The sequence below is a fragment of the Thalassophryne amazonica genome, chromosome 9 (assembly GCF_902500255.1).
Source record: "Thalassophryne amazonica chromosome 9, fThaAma1.1, whole genome shotgun sequence".
Lineage (NCBI taxonomy): Eukaryota > Metazoa > Chordata > Actinopteri > Batrachoidiformes > Batrachoididae > Thalassophryne > Thalassophryne amazonica.
The window spans coordinates 67,419,442-67,441,418 of NC_047111.1; the positions used below are offsets into that span (position 1 = coordinate 67,419,442).

The following is a 21,977-nucleotide window of genomic DNA, read 5'->3' on the forward strand; positions in this document are numbered from 1 at the left end:
AAATTTCCTCTAAAATTTTTTTTTGGCCAAATGGATTTGATCCATTATCACAATGTAAACAGCGTGCACACTGCAGAAGCAGTGAAAGCTGCTTTCACTGCGCAGCCTGCAGCTTACTGCAGCCTGATGTGAGCCTCAGGCTCAGGGTCCAAGTCTGAGCACGGTGTGAAAAAAAAATTAACGGTCGGGCTTTTAATCACGGAAATGACTCCGGTCACACTTGTCAGAGCGATGAACTTTAATTTGTACCTCTGTTACTTTGCACATCCAGACTGCTCGGGGTTTTTTAATGGAAATACATTGCGATTGGACGGGACATTTCATCTGATGTGAGCGAAAAATCTGTTATAGAAAATCCATTATATGCAGTGTTTATTACATGGAAAACAATACAAAAGCTTTGGGACTTTTTTTTCCAGTGACTGCAAATATCTGGTTTATGCAGTGACGGTTTAGGTGAGTTTTACTGTGCATGGAACAGAACAATAAGTTTACCTCTCAAAGCTTTGACGATGGTGTTGGCTTCCATCCCACACAGCTGTCTTTATTTTCCCAAATTTTTCTTCTGTTCAGATCTGAAGGGAATTTGTACATCTTGAAGTTCTTGCTTTGTCTATTTGTGCCTCCAAATGCACAACAACTTGGCATTTTCAGCGAATTAATAAATAAAATAGCTGGATTTACAAGCAGACAGATTAACAGCGAACACTGTTTTGAACCCAAGTCACATGACCGATTTTTTTCGACTCATGTCGCCGCTCTCCAAAGGTCATTTCTAAATTTAGAGCTGTGTCTTTTTTTAAAAATTACAATTTATAAAGCTTTTTCATATGAAAAATGTTCAGGTTTTTGATTCTGTTTAATTGCACGATGCTGCTTTCACTGTGTTAAGAAGTAGTGATGCTTCTCCATCCAACATTTGAAAGGTGGCTGCTGAAATTTGGTGGTGGGCAGTAATTATGAAGGACAGCCACTGAATTTAATAAGTTACCGGCTTTTTGGACAAATTTGCAGAACCCTTTATTTATATATATATATATATATATATATATATATATATATGTATGTATGTATGTACACACACCGGACTGTCATGTAAAAGGAAGATTTTTAGGCTTCTGAGATTTTGATTTGAAGAATTAAAGCCCTGGGCCATTATTACTCCAGGCAAACTTTGTTGCCACTGAGGCACACAAATCTGTTTTGCCTGTTGTAGTTTCATTATTGATAAACTGCATTTCTGTATTGCACATTTGCATCACACTTGTTTTACATTGTTTTGTTTTTTTCTTTTGTTTCCATGGTCACATGCAGATGGAATAGGAATCAACCCTTCCCAGACCGCTGGTGAGTTGTGTTGTTCTTTGATCAGCTATGAGTAAAAAGAGTGGGGTGCTCTTTGTGTTAGTCATTATGCTTCAGATAATGTTCAAAAAACACTGCTTTTCCTCGGAGGAATGCATAAACTTGGCAAAAACATTTGCAAACACCTTTTTAGTGTGGTGATAAGCTATTATTTTCTGTTCCAAAAGTCATTTGGTTGGTGAGAAGAATACTCCAACCAATAATAGTCTAAGCATTAATACCAACCTTTTAAAAAGCATGTTTCTTAATCTATAACAATAATAATAACCTTTATTTAACCAGATAAAAGCCCATTGAGATCGAGACCTCTTTTACAAGGGTGACCTGGCCAAGAAAGGCAGCAGCACACGTCATAATAGACAGGTTAACATCACCAAGAGAACGTTAATAACAAATAAAATACAATCATCTTGGTCATTGTGACTTGTAACGATGTATGAGGGAAAAACAAGATTAGAATTTAAAGACACAGGCATTGCACAAAAGAATTCCATTTACAATCTCTTAAAACAGAGTGGAAAGCCTTCAAAGAGGTTAACCCAGACAGTTTCAGTTCAGATTGGAGGACATTCCAATTAGAGGGAGCAGAAAAACTGAAAGGTTTCTTTCCCGTTTCAGTGCAGACACAAGGTACACGGAAACATAACATGTCATTTGAGCACAGACCATAACGGCTTTCCGATCTCTGAAGTAAACTGGATAAATAGGTTGGAACCAGTCCAATAAGAGTCTTGTAAACCATTCAATGTGTATGTTGCCTTACAGTCAAAGAGGGCATCCCAGCTTTGGCATACAGCTCAGTGGTGTGTGAGGCAGCGTCAGCTGGTGATGAATCTCAAGGCACAGTGATACAGTGGGGTCAGGGAGTGTAGACAACTGGTTGAAGCGCACCTGTATATGACATCGCCACAGTCCAGTAAGGGCAGGAAGGTAGTTATCAGGAGCTTCCGGGCACTTAAGGGGAAACACGACTTATTTCTATAAAGGAAGCTTCGCTTCACCCTTAATTTGGAGTGAAGCTAGGCTTTGTGTCAAAAAGTCTGAGTGTGAAGTAGGGGTTCACTAATCTTGCTCCTGAAAGTCACCTGATCTGCATGTTTTCTGTGTGTACCTATGCTGCAATGACAGCTGATTAGTCAGGTCTGGTGTTTTCTTGGTCTTGATTGGCTCAGCACACCTGATTTGGTTATCCAGGCCTGACTTGTTGGGTCGGGTTTGGACAAATATTTCAAAATGACACTCGGGTTGGTTCGGGTTCAGTCACATCAGCACAAAGACACTGAACATACGGAACTTTTGTGAAATGTTGTCATCGCTGTGCCTCTGTAACCTCAGCCGCTCATAATTAAAAACATTGTTGTTAACAGTGTAATTTTTAGAATGTTTATTTTTAATTGTCTTAGTGGATTATTAATAGGATTTGTTTTTGTCGTGAGCAGAATGTTGAAGTGTGGCAGATGGCATTACATTTGCATCATGTGAAGCAGACCTGTTAGCCCCAGTACACCGAGTAAATAAAAAGACTTATTGTGACCTTTTGCATCCTTTGTGACGGATTCATCATCACAGCCTGATGGAAATTGTTGTCCACATAAGATGCCCTTGTTTTGGAAGTCTGGAAAATACGTCACATCCTTATTGTTGAAATTCAATAAACAAAGAAGTGTGTGTTAAAAGCTTGAGAATAATTAATTGACACGCACCTACATGAATTGACAATGATAGACCTTGTACATGTAACGTAATAAGCCTACATGTATGTGGGAGATTTTCATGGCTTTATAATTGCACTTTGTCACGTTTATTATTTATGATGATAAACGTGATTTGCAGCTCGGTATCTGAAGCCTGTATTAGCAGAGTCCGACTCTTATGAAGCATTGCTTCATTTTGCTTTTTCCTACATAGCCGAGCAGATAACTCTATGGCCAAGCCATAGAGATATACTATAGATATAACTCTGTGGCTATAATATAACTCTATGGCTCAGCCATAGAGTTATATTATACGAGTGATTCGCAAGCAACGCGAGCTCGCTCATAGTACAGGGAGTTCCAAACAGGAAGTATGAAATTTTGAGTCCACAGTGAAACAGGAAATGTAAAATTTTGAACACTTCCTGGATTGACATTAGAGGAGATCTCATGGGATCTTGCCGGAATTCAGTGGCAAGTTGACACTGAAACAGGAAGTGCCAAATTTTGAGTCCACAGTGAAACAGGAAATGTCAAATGTTGAACACTTCCTGGATCTACAGCAGAGGACATTAACCTGTTTTTCATTATGTTGTTTTTGTGCTGGTATGTTTATTCTCTGTAAGGTTTTTGTGTAACTTTTTGTTTGTCTCAATTTAAAAAAAAAAGAAAATTTAAAGAGAAAGAGGAGATCTCACGTGAATAGAGGAAAAGGTTTTTAGCCATGCTAATGCTCCCCAGAAACATTTACTGAAAATGAAGTCTAAAGGCTCCTGGAAACCCAGGAGGCCAGCTGTGTCCAGCAGCAATATATGCAGCACCACATCCCTCTCAGCCCACAGGATGCCCCACCCAACCTGCCAGCACATCCCTGCCACAGCCGCCAACCACACCCACATGGACCCAGGGCATGGGGAACCTCACCGGCCTCAGCGGGGGAAGCAACACCAGCTTCCCCCCCCCCCCCCCCCCCCCCCCCACGTGGGTATGTGTACGTGTTGGTATCTGTACCATATTGTTTAGTCGTCCTTATCCATTCTGAACAAACATATATCCATCCAGCTGTTGTGTGTCTGTGGATCCCGGCCCATCCTGTAATTACTTCATGTCACACTGACACATCATCTGAGGGATCACACAGGAGGAGTTGTGCTGACACACTTGGCAGCAAACAGGGCAAGCCTACAATGTGGCAACAAGTTGACATTTCATATCAATGGCTAGATATTGTGTACAACAGAGCTGACTTATGGGTGCTGGTTACAGCCACTCCCCACACATACACACTAGGCATGTGAATCTCATCACTGACAATGATTCAATACACATCTCGAAACACTACAAGCGATACGATACGCGATGATACGATGCGATACGATTCACCCCTGTTCCAGGTTCAATGCGATTTGATATGTATTTGATGGCGATTCAATTCTTCACAATGCAATATGATGCGATTCAGCATGATACAAAGAAATCATACCAAAAATTAAAGTAGAAAATAAGAAGCTGCAGTTCAGTATGGTGCTATGGTATTCTTCTTCTTCTTCTGATTCTACTAGAGGCAGAGAATTTGTTTTACTCCTTATAAGCAGCAAATTTGCCAGATTCAACATTAAGGAACGGGAATCGATACCCTCATATTTGGAACCTGTTTGATCACATTGTCAGAACTTAAACAGTAAACAGTAAAACAACGTCACTCTCAATGAGTGACTTAAAGTGTGTCACTCATTGACAGAGTACCGCCTTGGCAAAAGTCATTTGAGATACTTTCTTACCAGTTTTGCCGACTTAGGGGGTGCAGCAGCAGCCACGGCATTCTTTCCAAATGACCTGCTTCTTGTCAAGTTTTCCTTCTTTTTTTTAAAAAAATTGCCAAAATAATTCCAAACGCCTGATTTAAATGTTTTTTAGGTGCATCAAAAGTTTCCTACAACTGCTTGCGCCGTTGTCGCGGGCCTCCATTTTGAAATAGCTTTGTTGCAGTAGAAATGCACTTTCAGGCTTCCGTCCGTGGTGCATTAAGTGTGCGTCGGAAAAAAATCGATGCAAGCATGCAGCGAATGCTCCATTTCATCCGTCAATTGAATCGAAGCACACTGAATGAATCATTACACTCGCATCGCGCACGTTTGTATCTAGATACTGATTTGTATCCACATCCATAATACACACCCATGCACATGTTAATATCAGGTACAGGTGAGAGATGGCGGATGTACTGATTGCACGGCACATGATGTGTCATACCGCCACCCCAAATATTTCAGATCCCAGCCACCCACAGGAGGACAGCTGAATCACACGTAATGGGTATCTGAGCACACAGACATTACATATGCCACACATCTGGGTGTGTTTCACTACGTTGTGGTACCAATGTGGGTCTGACTGACATATGAGCACAAATGATGTGGGTGGGAGATGTCCACAATTGGCCACTACTACAGAGCAATAAAGTGGGCACATGCCTCTGCCGCCCCCTTTTGTGCACTCGGGGTCACAACAGCAGCTTCAAGGTCGCCCTGCATGTCCAGACGGACACAATATTGCCTGCGGCTGGGCTCCCTGACGCAGTGTGGCAAGGCATAGGATTTGAACTAGCAACCCTGGGCAATGTAGACATTGCCCACTAACCACTCCGCCACCACCGTGGCCCCCGAACAGATCCCAGCGGACTTACGTTACCACGTGCACAACATGTGATAGGTATACATAATACCCTGTCTGCATGTGGTTGGGATGCAGTGGACATATCTCTGCACAGGATGATGGGTATCCATGTCACATGTGCACTGTTGTGCACATGTTAACGTGTGACATTCTGCTGCCTCTGTCGTACAGCATTCAGGATGCATTCTGCGTATTCCTGCTGCATTCTGTGGGCATTAGAGGGATTCGTGCTGTGTTCTGGCCACATTCGTCCTGCACTCTGGGTATTTGTACTGTGTTCCAGGCACAGTCAACCTGGATTCAGGTGCTACTGCACACCGAATGTCCGCAATTTACTCTAGGCAGGTTCGGCACACGTTTTGGGTATTCGTACATGGCTGTTAGAATGTGTCCCTCCCGTCTGCGTCTCGAACTTTGGCTTTTTTTTCCTATTTGCCGTGATTCGCCTTCATTCGTGCTGATTCTTGCAAAGTGTGACAGGCCTTTAGTCACACACTCCTTGATGTTGGATTTCCACGTAACTGCAACGTGTTGGTGAATTCATTTTCTCTGAGTCAGTCTCTTTGGTGATTCTCTGAGGTTCGTACTCAATATTTAGGACCACCTCTTATGTAACTCGTCACTCTCTACAAAGATGCATAATGGATGAGTGGGTTTTTAAATAGAGCAGGATAAGGTAATGCTATATGGTCTTTTCTGCTAAGAAAGGAAAGAGCATCAGGCCTTCAAAACAGTATTTTATCTCTGAAACATTCATGTTGCCTGCTGTCAGAGATAATGTCAGTTACGAAAACTGTAGCAGATACAGTTCTGTTCACTGTGGATAATGATCCCAAGTAATTCAGGGTTGTTTATTATTATTATTATTATTATTATTATTATTAGCAAGATTACTCAAACAGTAATGAATCATTTTTCATGGAACTTGCTGAAATGACTGACTTCACATGGAATACAAATAACTAAATTTTCCATTTGGATGTAGGTTCATAATTATTCAGTGCATAAAATGAGGCCCCCTTCACATAAATGAGGCCTTACACACAGCATGTGTTCTGTGTTTGAGGGGCAGTCTTACAGCCTATAAACATATACTACTGCTTAGTGGTTAGCACTGTTGCCTCACAGCAAGAAGGTCATGGGTTTGATTCCCACCTGTGACCTTTCTGTGTGGAGTTTGCATGTTCTGTCCGTATTTGCGTGGGTTTCCTCTGAGTGCTCAGGTTTCCTCCCACATTTAAAGACTTGCAGGTTTGGTGAATTGGAAAGTTTATAATTGTCCAGGTCTCCCTTGCGAAAGAGGTCTTGATCTCAGTGGGACTAACCTAGTTAAATAAAGTTTAAATAATAAAAATTAAAAAATACATGGGTACTCTGTGCCATGTGTGTGCACTTGTGGGGGGAGGGGGGTAGAATTTACTAAATTCTTCCCAGTGAATAGTGACATATGCTAGGAATGTGTTACATGCTTGCACACGCTGGGTGTTGGGTCGAGCTGTGGTTACCAGTGGTTTAGGTGCCTTTATTAGCCAGGAAATCTTTACAGACTTTGACTTTGCAGATGATGTGATCCTTGTGGAATCAATGGATGACCCAATTGCACCACTTAAGAAGCTGAATGAAGAATCAGGGTGCCTGGGTTTGCCTTTGTCCTGGATCAAGACTGGGTTCCAAGCTTTCAGTGACTTCCTGGACTTGGCCATCAGAAGTGTATCTGTATGCGGTGAAAGTGTCAAAATTGTTTTGGCAGTAACATTATGTCTCTGGGTCCTCGGCCTTTGAGATCGAGAGACACTTGAGAAGAGCTTAAGCAGTCATGAGGTCACTGGACAGAGGTGTTTAGTGACGCAGATATCTTTGCAGGAGAACAAAGGTCCAAGTCTTTCGGGCCCTGGTGCTATCTGTCTTACTGTATGGTTGTGAGACTTGGATGCTAACCAGTGACTTGAGGTAACGACTGGATGTCTTTAGTGCAAAATCTCTTCAGAGGATCATTGGGTACTGCTGGAATTGTGACAGTCGAATGGTTACTTGAGACTAAGGTGGGAAGTCATCACTTGTATTGTGAGGGAATATCAGCCATCTTGACAGCGAGTCACATCTTTGTACGTGATCCAGCGCACTCGTGCCTCAGTAGTGAAAACCCCAGCAGCTGGAGAAGTTCAATGGCAAGGTGGGATGGGCCAGTTGTCTTGATGGTAGTTATTCAGGACCCAAGACAATTCTGTAGTTAGATAGACAGCCTCAACACTGCATTTGATCTATTATTAGACTAAATTGGCTTTGCTCAAAATGTAAATGAGTCCACCCACCACTTTAATCATATCTTAGATCTTGTTCTGACTTATGGTATGGAAATTGAAGACTTAACAGTATTCCCTGAAAACTCCCTTCTGTCTGATCATTTCTTAATAACATTTACATTTACTCTGATGGACTACCCAGCAGTGGGGAATAAGTTTCATTACACTAGAAGTCTTTCAGAAAGCACTGTAACTAGGTTTAAGGATATGATTCCTTCTTTATGTTCTCTAATGCCATATACCAACACAGTGCAGAGTAGCTACCTAAACTCTGTAAGTGAGATAGAGTATCTCGTCAATAGTTTTACATCCTCATTGAAGACAACTTTGGATGCTGTAGCTCCTCTGAAAAAGAGAGCTTTAAATCAGAAGTGCCTGACTCGGTGGTATACCTCACAAACCTGCAGCTTAAAGCAGATAACACGTAAGTTGGAGAGGAAATGGCGCCTCACTAATTTAGAAGATCTTCACTTAGCCTGGAAAAAGAGTCTGTTGCTCTATAAAAAAGCCCTCCGTAAAGCTAGGACATCTTACTACTCATCACTAATTGAAGAAAATTAGTGATGAGTGATGGATATGCACACTCTTAAGGCAACTTCCTGTTTACGACACCCTGTACTAGGCGTAAGCTTTGCGTCGCTGTGCCTTGGTGCCTTCGACCTCAGCCTGTTCCTGACCACGTATTTTGCCTTGCCCTCATCTGTACCTTTACTACGCGGCCTGCCTTTCTGTGTACCGGACCCTGGACTGTCTCCCGAGGTGTCAGCGCACATCCACCGGCGCGGCTCCACCTGAAGCCCGAGGCGCCAGCGCACATCCACTGGCGCGGCTCCACCTGAAGCCCGAGGCGCCAGCACACATCCACCGGCGCAGCTCCACCTGAAGCCCGAGGCGTCAGTGCAGTTCCACCGGCGCGGCTTTACCGAGGCCCGAGGCGCCAGCGCGGAGTTATCTGACCATGGGTCCGAAGAAGGCACTGACGGCGGAGGAGGGAGACGATATCAAGAAGTCCCTGGACTTTTTGTCTGAGGAAATCTCTGTGGTTAAAATGCAGCAGAAATCCATTATGGAGCTGGTGGAAGAAGTGAAGGCTCTCCGGATCCAGAATGCCGAGAAAGACCGGCGTCTGGTGTACCTGGAGAACCGTGTTGCGGAGTTGGAACAGTACACAAGGATGAACGACGTTATTATTACAGGAATTCATATTAAACCTCGATCCTACGCACGGGCGGTGTCAGAAGACAGCGGAGGGGAGGCCAACGAGCAGGAGGCCAGCTCAGTGGAACAACAGGTGGCTGACTTCCTGCAATCTAAAGGTATTCAAATGGACTGTAATAACATTGAAGCATGCCACCCCCTGCCCAGGAGAGAGGATGGAGACAAGCGAGCAGTTATAATGAGGTTTGTCAACAGAAAACATAAAATGGCATTGTTAAAACAGGGACGGAAACTCAAAGGAACAAATGTATTCATCAATGAACATCTGACCAAAAGAAACGCAGACATCGCCAGGAAAGCTCGTTTCTTAAAAAAGCAGGGAAAAATTCAACAGACATGGACATCCAACTGCAAAACATTTATCAAATTGAATGGAACACCAGAACAAGCGAAGGTTATGGTAATCAGGAACATCGAGGATCTGGACAAATATGACCAATAAGGTATGAGGACACAAACACATCACAACACCATGACACAGACCAGAGGAACCTATTCATCTACTACCTATTCATCTACATCTGGTGACAAGAAGGATATAACTCAAAGGATTGCTGATCATGGAAAAGTAGAACTGAGAACATTTAAATACACAGACCACAATGTACTGGACTTGGAGCACGATATAGACCCGGACAATAATTTCTTCTCAAATATCAATGACAGTTGTTGCTATTATACAGATGAACAGTTTAATCGGATCATTAGAACGGATAACAAATTATCAATAATCCATTTCAACAGCAGAAGTCTATATGCAAACTTTAACAACATTAAAGAATATTTAAGTCAGTTTAAAAAAATATTTAACATAATTGCTATATCAGAAACATGGATCAATGAAGATAAAGGAATGGATTTTGAACTGGATGGATATGAATTTAATTGTGTAAACAGAAAGAATAAGAGTGGAGGAGGAGTGGCTGTGTATGTGGATAAGAACATGGATTATAAAATAGTAGACAATATGACAACTGTGATTGATAACTTATTAGAATGTATAACTATTGAAATATGTGAAGAAAAAAGCAAAAATGTATTAGTCTGCTGTATATATAGAGCACCAGGATCTTGTATTGAAACATTCACTGACTGTATGGGAAAAATGTTCTCAAAAACTAATCAAAAAACTGTGTTCATTTGTGGTGACTTAAATATTGATCTGCTCAATCCAAATAAGCATAAAATAACAGATGAATTTATCAGTATAATGTACAGTATGAGTTTATATCCAAAAATCACCAGGCCAAGCAGAATTACATCCCATAGTGCCACCTTAATTGATAATATATTCAGCAATGATATTGAGAATAACACTGTGAGTGGATTATTAATCAATGACATTAGTGATCATCTACCAGTTTTCATCGTTTATAATAGAAACCATCGGCGGAATCAGCCAGAGGAGAAAATAAAATACAGGCGAGTGCGGACAGAGGAAAACATGAACACACTAAACAAGGATTTACAGGAGCAAAACTGGGAAAAGGTATACAGTGAAAGTGATGTTGATAGTGCATATTAAACTTTTTTACAAATATTTACATCATTATATGATAAAAATTGTCCAATTAAACAAGACTACAGAAAACAAAAAATCCAAGCTCGACCATGGATGACGAAAGGGTTACGAAATGCATGTAATAAAAAAAATACACTGTATAGAGAATTCATAAAACTAAAGACTAAAGAGGCAGAAAATAGATATAAGAAATACAAAAATAGATTAACTAATATTATACGGGTATGTAGGAAGGAATATTATAGTAACATATTATATAATAACAAAAACAATATTAAAGGAATATGGGATATATTAAATAGCATTATCAAAAATGGTAATAAAAAACAGAGTTACCCTCAGTATTTCATTGATAATAACGTCAAGAAGGAAAATAAGGATGAGGTAGTCAACGGTTTTAATAATTTTTTTGTAAATATTGGACCAAGCTTGGCAGAAAAAATTCCCGATTCCCAACCTGAGGATTGGGATAATAATCTCATAGAAAGAAATCCCTGTTCAATGTTCCTCACAGCAGTGGATGGAAAAGAAATTATAGACATTGTGAATAATTGTAAATATAAAACATCTACCGATTTAAATGAAATTGATATGGTGGTGGTAAAACAGGTCATTGAATGGATTGTAGAACCATTAACATACATCTGTAACTTATCATTTCAAACCGGTAAATTTCCCAATCAAATGAAAATAGCTAAGGTTGTGCCGCTGTATAAGACTGGGGATAGACACCACTTCACAAATTATAGACCTGTTTCTTTGCTTCCACAATTTTTCAAATTATTAGAAAAGTTATTCAATAATAGATTAGACAAATTCATAAATAAACATAAATTACTTACTGATAGTCAATATGGATTCAGAGCACATAGTTCAACATCACTTGCATTAATAGAATCAGTTGAGGAGATTACAAACGCCATAGACCACAAATTACATTCAGTTGGAATATTTATAGACCTTAAAAAGGCTTTTGATACAATCAATCATGACATATTAATCAATAAACTTGAACAGTATGGGATTAGGGGGTTGGTGTTGCACTGGGTGAGAAGCTACTTAAGTAACAGAAAACAGTTTGTGAAGTTGGGGGAATATACATCATCATGCTTGGACAATGCTTGTGGCGTCCCACAGGGGACAGTATTGGGTCCAAAACTGTTTCTAATTTATATAAATGATATTGTCAATGTTTCCAAAATATTAAAATTAGTATTATTTGCAGATGACACAAGCATTTTTTGTTCAGGGGGGGATTTGCAGGAGTTACTGAGGAGGATCAGTATAGAAATGGGAAAATTGAAAATATGGTTTGACAGAAACAAATTATCATTAAACTTAAGTAAAACAAAATACATGTTATTTGGCTATTGTAATACAGACATACAGGTTCAGTTACAAGTCGAGGGGGTAGATATTGAAAGGGTACATGAAAATAAGTTTCTGGGGGATGATAATAGATGATAAGATAAACTGGAAGACTCATATAAAACATATACAAAGTAAACTGTCAAGTAAACTGGACCACAACTCACTCCGCATTCTTTACTGCTCACTGGTGTTACCATATTTACAGTACTGTGCAGAGGTATGGGGTAATACTTATAAAGGTACAACACAATCACTATCAGTAATGCAGAAAAGAGCTATAAGAATTATTCATAATACTGGCTATAGAGATCATATAAATCCACTATTTTTACAATCCAAATTCTTAAAATTCACAGACTTGGTTCATTTTCAAACAGTACAAATTGTGTATAAAGCAATAAACAATTTACTTCCACCAAATATTAAAAATATGTTTTTTAACAGATCAGGGGATTACAGTCTGAGGGGGAAATTTAATTTAAAGCATCAGTGGGCACGAACAACATTAAAAGGTTTCTGTATTTCTGTCTGTGGGGTGAGGATGTGGAATAGATTGGGAGTGGGGCTCAAGCAATGTCCAAGCATGAACCAGTTCAAACAGCGGTACAAAAATATGGTTTTTTTCTAGGTATAGGGAGGAGGAAGGGTAATGAGGGTTAGGGTGTTTTTGTTTTTTGCTTCGGCTTGTAAATATATAGTATTTTGTATGTGTAGGTGTATATTTATGTTTGTGTATATATGTGTATGTATGTTGATGTGTGTATATATATATATGTGTATGTATGTGTGTATATATATATATGTGTATGTATGTGTGTATATATATATATATATATTGATATCGGTTTAGGTGTGTAGGAATCTGTGTATATGTGGCAAAGGGTATTACTGGTTGTGGGGAAGAAGGGGTAGGGATAAATAAGCTGATGCTTCACCCTACCCCTTTTCGGACATGTTGGGTACACAGTAGGAACTTTTTTGTTGTTGTCTTTACTGATCTATCTTGTAATTGTTGTTGTATCAAATGTTCGAAATAAACAGTTTTCATTCATTCATTCAAAAATAAGAACAACCCCAGGTTTCTTTTCAGCACTGTAGCCAGGCTGACAGAGTCAGAGCTGTATTGAGCCGAGTATTCCTTTAACTTTAACTAGTAATGACTTCATGACTTTCTTTGCTAATAAAATTTTAACTATTAGAGAAAAAATTACTCATAACCATCCTAAAGACGTATCATTATCTTTGGCTGCTTTCAGTGACGCCAGTATTTGGTTAGACTCTTTCTCTCCGATTGTTCTGTCTGAGTTATTTTCATTAGTTACTTCATCCAAACCATCAACATGTCTATTAGACCCCATTCCTACCAGGCTGCTCAAGGAAGCCCTACCATTATTTAATGCTTCGATCTTAAATATGATCAATCTGTCTTTATTAGTTGGCTATGTACCACAGGCTTTTAAGGTGGCAGTAATTAAACCATTACTTAAAAAGCCATCACTTGACCCAGCTATCTTAGCTAATTATAGGCTAATCTCCAACCTTCCTTTTCTCTCAAAAATTCTTGAAAGGGTAGTTGTAAAACAGCTAACTGATCATCTGCAGAGGAATGGTCTATTTGAAGAGTTTCAGTCATGTTTTAGAATTCATCATAGCATCTTGAATGTGCTAAGAATGGCCTTTTTTTATGTTTTAAGGTCAAACTGAGGATGTTTATTGGCACAGGTGTTGGAGCTTTCACCAGTCAGAATCCATGAAAGGAGCAGCCTTCCTGTGTCAACTAGTACACAGGAAGGCTGTGTACCACCCTTCCTTTTCTTTCAAAAATTCTTGAAAGGGTAGTTGTAAAACAGCTAACTGATCATCTGCAGAGGAATGGTCTATTTGAAGAGTTTCAGTCAGGGTTTAGAATTCATCATAGTACAGAAACAGCATTAGTGAAGGTTACAAATGATCTTCTTATGGCCTCAGACAGTGGACTCATCTCTGTGCTTGTTCTGTTAGACCTCAGTGCTGCTTTTGATACTGTTGACCATAAAATTTTATTACAGAGATTAGAGCATGCCGTAGGTATTAAAGGCACTGCGCTGCAGTGGTTTGAATCATATTTATCTAATAGATTACAATTTGTTCATGTAAATGGGGAATCTTCCTCACAGACTAAGGTTAATTATGGAGTTCCACAAGGTTCTGTGCTAGGACCAATTTTATTCACTTTATACATGCTTCCTTTAGGCAGTATTATTAGACAGCATTGCTTAAATTTTCATTGTTACGCAGATGATACCCAGCTTTATCTATCCATGAAGCCAGAGGACACACACCAATTAGCTAAACTGCAGGATTGTCTTACAGACAAAGACATGGATGACCTCTAATTTCCTGCTTTTAAACTCAGATAAAACTGAAGTTATTGTACTTGGCCCCGCAAATCTTAGAAACATGGTGTCTGACCAGATCCTTACTCTGGATGGCATTACCCTGACCTCTAGTAATACTGTGAGAAATCTTGGAGTCATTTTTGATCAGGATATGTCATTCAATGCGCATATTAAACAAATATGTAGGACTGCTTTTTTGCATTTATGCAGTATCTCTAAAATTAGAAAGGTCTTGTCTCAGAGTGATGCTGAAAAACTAATTCATGCATTTATTTCCTCTAGGCTGGACTATTGTAATTCATTATTATCAGGTTGTCCTAAAAGTTCCCTGAAAAGCCTTCAGTTAATTCAAAATGCTGCAGCTAGAGTACTAACGGGGACTAGAAGGAGAGAGCATATCTCACCCATATTGGCCTCTCTTCATTGGCTTCCTGTTAATTCTAGAATAGAATTTAAAATTATTCTTCTTACTTATAAGGTTTTGAATAATCAGGTCCCATCTTATCTTAGGGACCTCATAGTACCATATCACCCCAATAGAGCGCTTCGCTCTCAGACTGCAGGCTTACTTGTAGTTCCTAGGGTTTGTAAGAGTAGAATGGGAGGCAGAGCCTTCAGCTTTCAGGCTCCTCTCCTGTGGAACCAGCTCCCAATTCAGATCAGGGAGACAGACACCCTCTCTACTTTTAAGATTAGGCTTAAAACTTTCCTTTTTGCTAAAGCTTATAGTTAGGGCTGGATCAGGTGACCCTGAACCATCCCTTAGTTATGCTGCTATAGACTTAGACTGCTGGGGGGTTCCCATGATGGAGTGAGTGTTTCTTTCTCTTTTTGCTCTGTATGCACCACTCTGCATTTAATCATTAGTGACTGATCTCTGCTCCCCTCCACAGCATGTCTTTTCCTGGTTCTCTCCCTCAGCCCCAACCAGTCCCAGCAGAAGACTGCCCCTCCCTGAGCCTGGTTCTGCTGGATGTTTCTTCCTGTTAAAAGGGAGTTTTTCCTTCCCACTGTCGCCAAGTGCTTGCTTACAGGGGGTCGTTTTGACCGTTGGGGTTTTTCCGTAATTATTGTATGGCCTTGCCTTACAATATAAAGCGCCTTGGGGCAACTGTTTGTTGTGATTTGGCGCTATATAAATAAAATTGATTGATTGATTGTAGTGTGGTGGATGCTGCGACCAACAGCTCCAGCTCATGTTCTCAGAGTGTTTGATATTATTCAGTGGCAATTTGCTCCACACTCATAACACAGTGACAGTGGCAGGTCCCAGTACATGTCCAAGTCCTTGTCCCTGCCCATTTCCTGAGGGTGTACTAGACATATTTTGCATTGCCAGCCTACAGTGTGACAGCATTGTTCGGCCTGCCGTATATTAAGTGAGAATGGGAGAATTTCTAGGCATCTCTCTGACTCTGAAAATGAATGAATGAATTTAGTGATATGCATTTTTTAATTGTGACTAAAGCCAAAACTACACAATAATTCTTGTAGACAACATACTTTTTTGTTTTGTTTGGTTGACTAGCAGCGCTAGCAACTGTAAAAGCTTTATTAACTAACACTCATATAAACTGTGATCTTTTTGTGTGCTCTGTCCTGCGTTACAGGGAATGTGTTTCTAAAGCATGGCTCAGAACTTCGCCTCATTCCCAGAGACAGAGTGGGAGGACAGGGAGCCTGACGGCATCATGACTCATCTTGCTTAATCGTTTAACATTTGAGACCCAGGAAACACCTCGGTGTGTGTCATACTGTATTTATTTTCTGGCCCACAACTGACTGACTCACAGGAGAGAGTATCTGAAAACTGATCATGACATGCACACACAGTTTGCATGACCCCTGCTTCGTTGCCAGTCTTTTTGTTTGTTTGGTTATTTTATTCTTGCCGTCCTAGTTTCACCAAGAGATCGGTGCAACGTCAAGACTTCATTAATGTACACAAATGCAGGCTGAATCTCAGAGAAGAGCTTTTGTACCTCTGTAGATCAAAATAAATCCATGTGAATAACAAAAACCTGCCTGTTTGTACTGTGCACTGCAAAAGTGAAGATTGTAATTAAATTTTAAGTTGCATCATTAATTTCAGGACGCTTTGGATGTGAATATGCAGTTGACATGAAACATTCTGTCAGGCATCTGCTCTCAGAAAATTATTCCTCAACAGATGGGCTAAGCAGACGTGAGTCACAGATCAGTACAAAATTTGTACAGCAGGACTGGCTTCTTTCCAAATTAGACAAACACATCTGCAAAAAAAAACTCAGTATTTTGAAGTTTCTATGCAAGAACAGTGTGACCATTGTGCAGTCAGATTGTAAAGACGTGGATCTTTGCTGCCCTCTGGATTGTTTCTCTTTAATGGCAGCTTTTTCTGACAAAAATGTCTTCAGACGATGCCTCATATTTACACAGTAAATGTAATTTAAAAAAAGGTTAAGTGATGTACTGTAGCTCAATTACAAGGCGATGACCAATGCAGATATCCAAAAAGCTTGGGTTCAAATATGAAATACCAGAATTTCTCACAACAGTGCAACTGTAGTCTTTGTCCACATTTTTTTTCCCTCCTCCTACTGGCAGATTTTCTGTGGGCATTTTTACAGTCTTGATATGAAGTTGCCAAATTATTCCAATTAAAAATAAAACTTTGACTCCGAGCTCAAATTTGTTCTGAAATGTATTTTGTTTGGTTATCAAAGAAAAGTCTTTTCTGATTGAAGAAAGTCTTTGTCATTTGTTTTTGGAAGTGAGTCTCTTTGTGGGGGTTGGTAGAAAAGCACACTTGGTTACAGGGAAACTATCAGAGAATAATGAGGCATACAGACGAGAAAACGCACAGTCTTGTCTCACTGTTCGTTTAGCTTTCAGCCCACACAGGTGGATGAAACTGTCATCTCAAAATGGATTTTCTCATTTATTTTACTCATTATTGGTCACATTGAAAGAGGAACACAGAGTACAGAACAGTGAAAGGTCATATACAAGATTTGCAATGTGTTTGATTAATTTATTGTGTCTCTCAGGTCCGTGCAAATGTCCTGCACATGCTGATTGCAGTAGGCTCACTTGAATTAAAATGCAAGTAAGCCTGCTTTTTTCTTATCACATCCTTTTCATTTTTTTGCGCTCTTGTAGGCATAAAATTAAACTCTTCTTAAACAAAGTGAGTGCAGTCATTTAATCTTTATGATCAGCGAGCTGGAAATGAGCCTCATAATTGTTTTTCAGCTCGAGCTGGCCTGCTCTACAGATAGGCCTGATAAGTTTCGTGGATGATGAGTGTGATTTGCCACAATGTGGCCGGGTAGCACATGTGATAGCTGTACGGCCTCCAGATGTCATGAAATGTTTGCAAGCTGGGGCTCTGCAACACGTGAGGAGTCCCTATAAGCCACAAGATGAGACAAAAAGTGAATGTCCTATCCTGACGTTGCCTGATGTATTCAGTAAAATAGAAAACATTGTTTTAGTGCTATTAAACGAAGTGCAGTTCCTTCATGTCAAGCTGTTTTTTTTTAAATGACATGTTTTGAAGCTCTGCGGCCTTCTGGTAAACCATCCAATCTAAAATGAGATCTAGTGCTCTTCATGTGTAAAAGATCAGCGCTGTGGCCCCTGGCGTCTGATAAGGAAAGTGGGAACCAGGGACTCGAAATGACCTCCCGCTGACAGACTCCTCTTGTCCTACTGCAGGGAAATGAATAAATGCAAAGTGAGATTCTGCATACACCAAGATTAAATTAACAACCTGATTCTGCCCCCTTCTGTTTTTCAAATGGAACAGCAGCAATTCTGCCTTATATGCATGCATTTAGGCATGCTGTGAAGTTCTCAAATTTAGGGATGAGGAACAGTGGTTTGTTTTAAAAGTGTACATCTTTTAGTGGAATTTTCTTTCTAATAAATTGAAGGGAGACCATCTACAGGAGATTTTGTGTTATCATCTGGAAGAAATAGTTTTATTAAGAGTGATGGCATATTTCACATTTTTATACTTTGAAATTTTTGTAGATTTAGCAGTTCTAAAGACTATTCTTAATTTGTCTGAGACATTATATATATATAGTAGAGAAGCTTGAATCTTCGAAAGGACTGTGTTGCTTGACGCGAGTACGTTTCGCTTCAAATCGCAGAAGCTTCCTCAGCTAAAATTCTTGCTGTGGTAGTCTGACTTTTGTCTTGACTCTTCTAGAGAAGAATAAACAAGCCATATTCTTCTATATATATATATATATATATGTGTGTGTGTGTATACATAGGAAACTCAATCTTTCTTACTGAAAGTTGTTTTCCTATTATTACTTGAGGTCAAGATATGGCCATCGGGTATTTCGATTCCCTGGCGTCTGTCTGTGTACAGCATAAGTCTCTAGATTCACAGGGAACATTCTTGGGACACAGACCTTGGACAAGTTCGAAGATGGCTAACCTTGATCTATTGTAAGAGGTGTTTTAAGACATTAAAAAGTCACATTCTGTATCTAATTTTATGGCATGATCTCACGGACATTAGCGTGGTGATGTCACTTCGTGGTGTAGCTAGCTGCTAACTTTGCTTCATTTTTGGTTAGAAAACACCTTTCTCATATGTAAAACTGAAAACGCTGTTTGTAACCTGATAACACCTCTGGAAGGATTTGCAAACCATTTAGCACGTTAGCATGGTGACGTCACATATTGCTAGCTAGGTGTAAACTCTGTTTCCTTTGTGTGTAAATATAACCTCTTTGTCATATATTATATTAAAGCTAGCGAGAAATAAACACTTCTAAAACTGAAAATGCTGTTTTTGGAACCTAATAACACGCCTGAACTGATTTACAAAACAATAAGTCTTTTCACAGTCTCACTCATTTTCCGGTCTGACACGCGAGGTCAAACTGCAAGAGGTGTAAACTGCAGGCATCATGACTGACTGTGTGGGCAGCGAGAATAACCATTTTCATTTGTCTTGAATTTCCTTCTAGAATAGTAGAGTGCAGTGGGCCCCAGACATGGGGTCTAAAGTTGCACCCTTAACATTACTGACGTATCCGAGGGCTCACTTCAAGATGGTGACCTATCCTCTCCTCAAATACTGCCTTTGACTTCCTGCCCCACTTCTCATGCCTTGAGTAAGCGAAGCAGTGAAAGATCTTTTTCTTCTCCCCATTGGACCAGTTTACAATGATGTAGTTTCATTGGTTTCTTTTGGCCCTTTGATGCTGTTGTTGCTTGGATCCAGGATCAGAACTGTGCTGATCTGGTGGATGACCCAGCTGAATGCTGCCACAGGAGAGTTGTACCATTGCTTTGTTCACACACCCTGGTGCCTAGGCACTTTGTGGAGTTTTTAGCTGGGGTTTGTTTACTTTGAAACATCCTCATACCAAGATCTCTCCTGGCAAACCCCTTCACAATGGGACCGAGGACACTCGAGACTCATGTCCAGTAGGAACTCCAACCCACACAGTCAGTCATGATGCCTCGAGACTGCAGTTTACACCTCTTCCTTTTTGCGTGTCAGACATGGAAGTGAGCGAGACTGAAAAGAAGTTGGAGTGTTGATTCCTTGAAAGATTTTTGTGAAAACGTGGTATTGGTGTCCAAGGAAGAAAAACAAGCTTATGCTGCACACGATCTGAAAATTCAGATTTTGCCCGGCTTGACCCACTGCTGACCCAGAAATCAGCAGATCACTGTTTTGCTTAGTGGACCTCTATAAATCTTGTGCACTACGTTTGTATTTCCGAGTGTGTGAAATAAATTATTTGTGAAGAATAAAATAAAATTAATCATGAATCTGGTTGGTGAATGGCAGTTGAATGGTGTCGCTAGTAAATAATCATAAAGTATCTGCTCCGTTTCCCTGCATGTTCTGTGTCATTTATCAGGCTTATAGGCACATGTACCTGTGATTTGGATCAATGTATAATGAACACAGGTGAGATAAAACGCACTGATTTACTTCACAACAGAGCAAGGCAACAGATTACGCTGCCCTTTTAAAAGATGACGTCGGTAAATCATCCCCGACCCGATAACCAAACTGGAGTCCAGCTGGCTGGATGATAAGAGTGGTATGACTTGATGGCACCGCTGCGCATTTAACTCGAGCATGGCCGCACAATTTGACGGGCCAACGGGACCCGCTGGATGCCATGCTGTGTGCCGCTGAATGCTGCCTGATATAAAATAATTATTTCATAGCAGATTTGTCACTTGCTCTCAGAGATTGGCTGATAAAACCATCTCTAACTGCCCCGGAAGCATAGAAGAATTTTCTCCTGCAGCTTGTCTTGTGCGCTTCATGGGGTGGAGAAAACGTTTTGGATAATCTCAAAGGTAATTATTTCTAATATTTATATTGTAATGGCTTGGTTAAAACAGTCGCATTTTCACTCCTTCTTATAAGCATCTGCAAAATTATGTTTTAGACAGTTGTTTGACACTGTCACTGACCGACCGAGTGTCTATCTTTTTACACCTCTTGACCTTTGAACCAACCTTGTCAGGCGTGCGCATTCCCAGACTGTGAAAAGTCTAATTTGTGGACGTTAGTGTGCATGATTGATTGATAGAGGGGCTTTATTGAATTTGTAGAAATTGTAAGACAATAGGATCTTAATAAAAATTAAACAACTGAAAATTATAAAGAACACAATGCTCATACGACCGAGGGTATTTTAGCATTGTGTTATATTATTAAACTTATCTGACACTCTCTTGGTGCATTAATATTCAGGCAATACTGTTTTTTAAAATGTCAGTATTTTAATTAACCTTCATCACAGTGTTGTGTATGAGTGCTTGTTTCAGCTCAGTTTATGAACTTTTTTTTATCTCTAATTAATTACATCTTGCTTACATAAGCTGTGAATGCACTGAAATTCAGTAGCATCTGTACTGTAAAAAAAAAAGTACCAGTTTAAGAGGTATTAGAAAGTAGGCCCATTTTGACAACATGTCGTTATGAAGAAAAATGCTTAAACATACAATATAGTCATAAAGATTGTGTGAGTCCCTTCGGCTGCTCCCTTGTTTTGACTCGGAGTCACCACAGCAGGTCCGAGGTGGATCTGCATGTGGAATTGGTGCAAGTTTTACACTGAATGCCTTTCCTAGTGTAACTCCACATTACATGGAGAAATGTGGCAGGGATGAAGTTTGAACCAGGAGCTTTCCACACTGAAACCAAGCACACTAACCACTTGGCCACCAGCCCTGCTATAGTCATAAAGATAATAAAATATAAATATCCTACAGATGTTTGATTCATATAATGCTTTGTAAAAGTATTCAGTGTTTTGTTATGTGTTTGTGTTCTTTATGGCATCAAATAAAATCAGGCTGCTAACAGGCTTTTGAGAGTAATGCTCTTTAATCCTGATGTGAGAGCAAATGTATAAGCAAATGTAGCAAATGCATAAACCATGAGAATCTAAATAACAACTGCATTATCAGC

At 39.9% G+C, this 21,977-nt stretch overlaps 1 protein-coding gene across 1 annotated transcript in view; it reads left to right on the forward strand.

The window, feature by feature from the left end:
- ufm1 (ubiquitin-fold modifier 1) overlaps positions 1 to 17,191 on the forward strand; it is a 29,410-nt gene extending 12,219 nt beyond the window's left edge. The window contains exons 5-6 of the mRNA XM_034178286.1: positions 1,315 to 1,347; positions 16,138 to 17,191. Coding sequence (XP_034034177.1) covers positions 1,315 to 1,347; positions 16,138 to 16,211 — 107 coding nt within the window. The 3' untranslated portion in view covers positions 16,212 to 17,191. The remainder of the gene's footprint in view (positions 1 to 1,314; positions 1,348 to 16,137) is intronic.
- Positions 17,192 to 21,977: the final 4,786 nt, after the last annotated feature.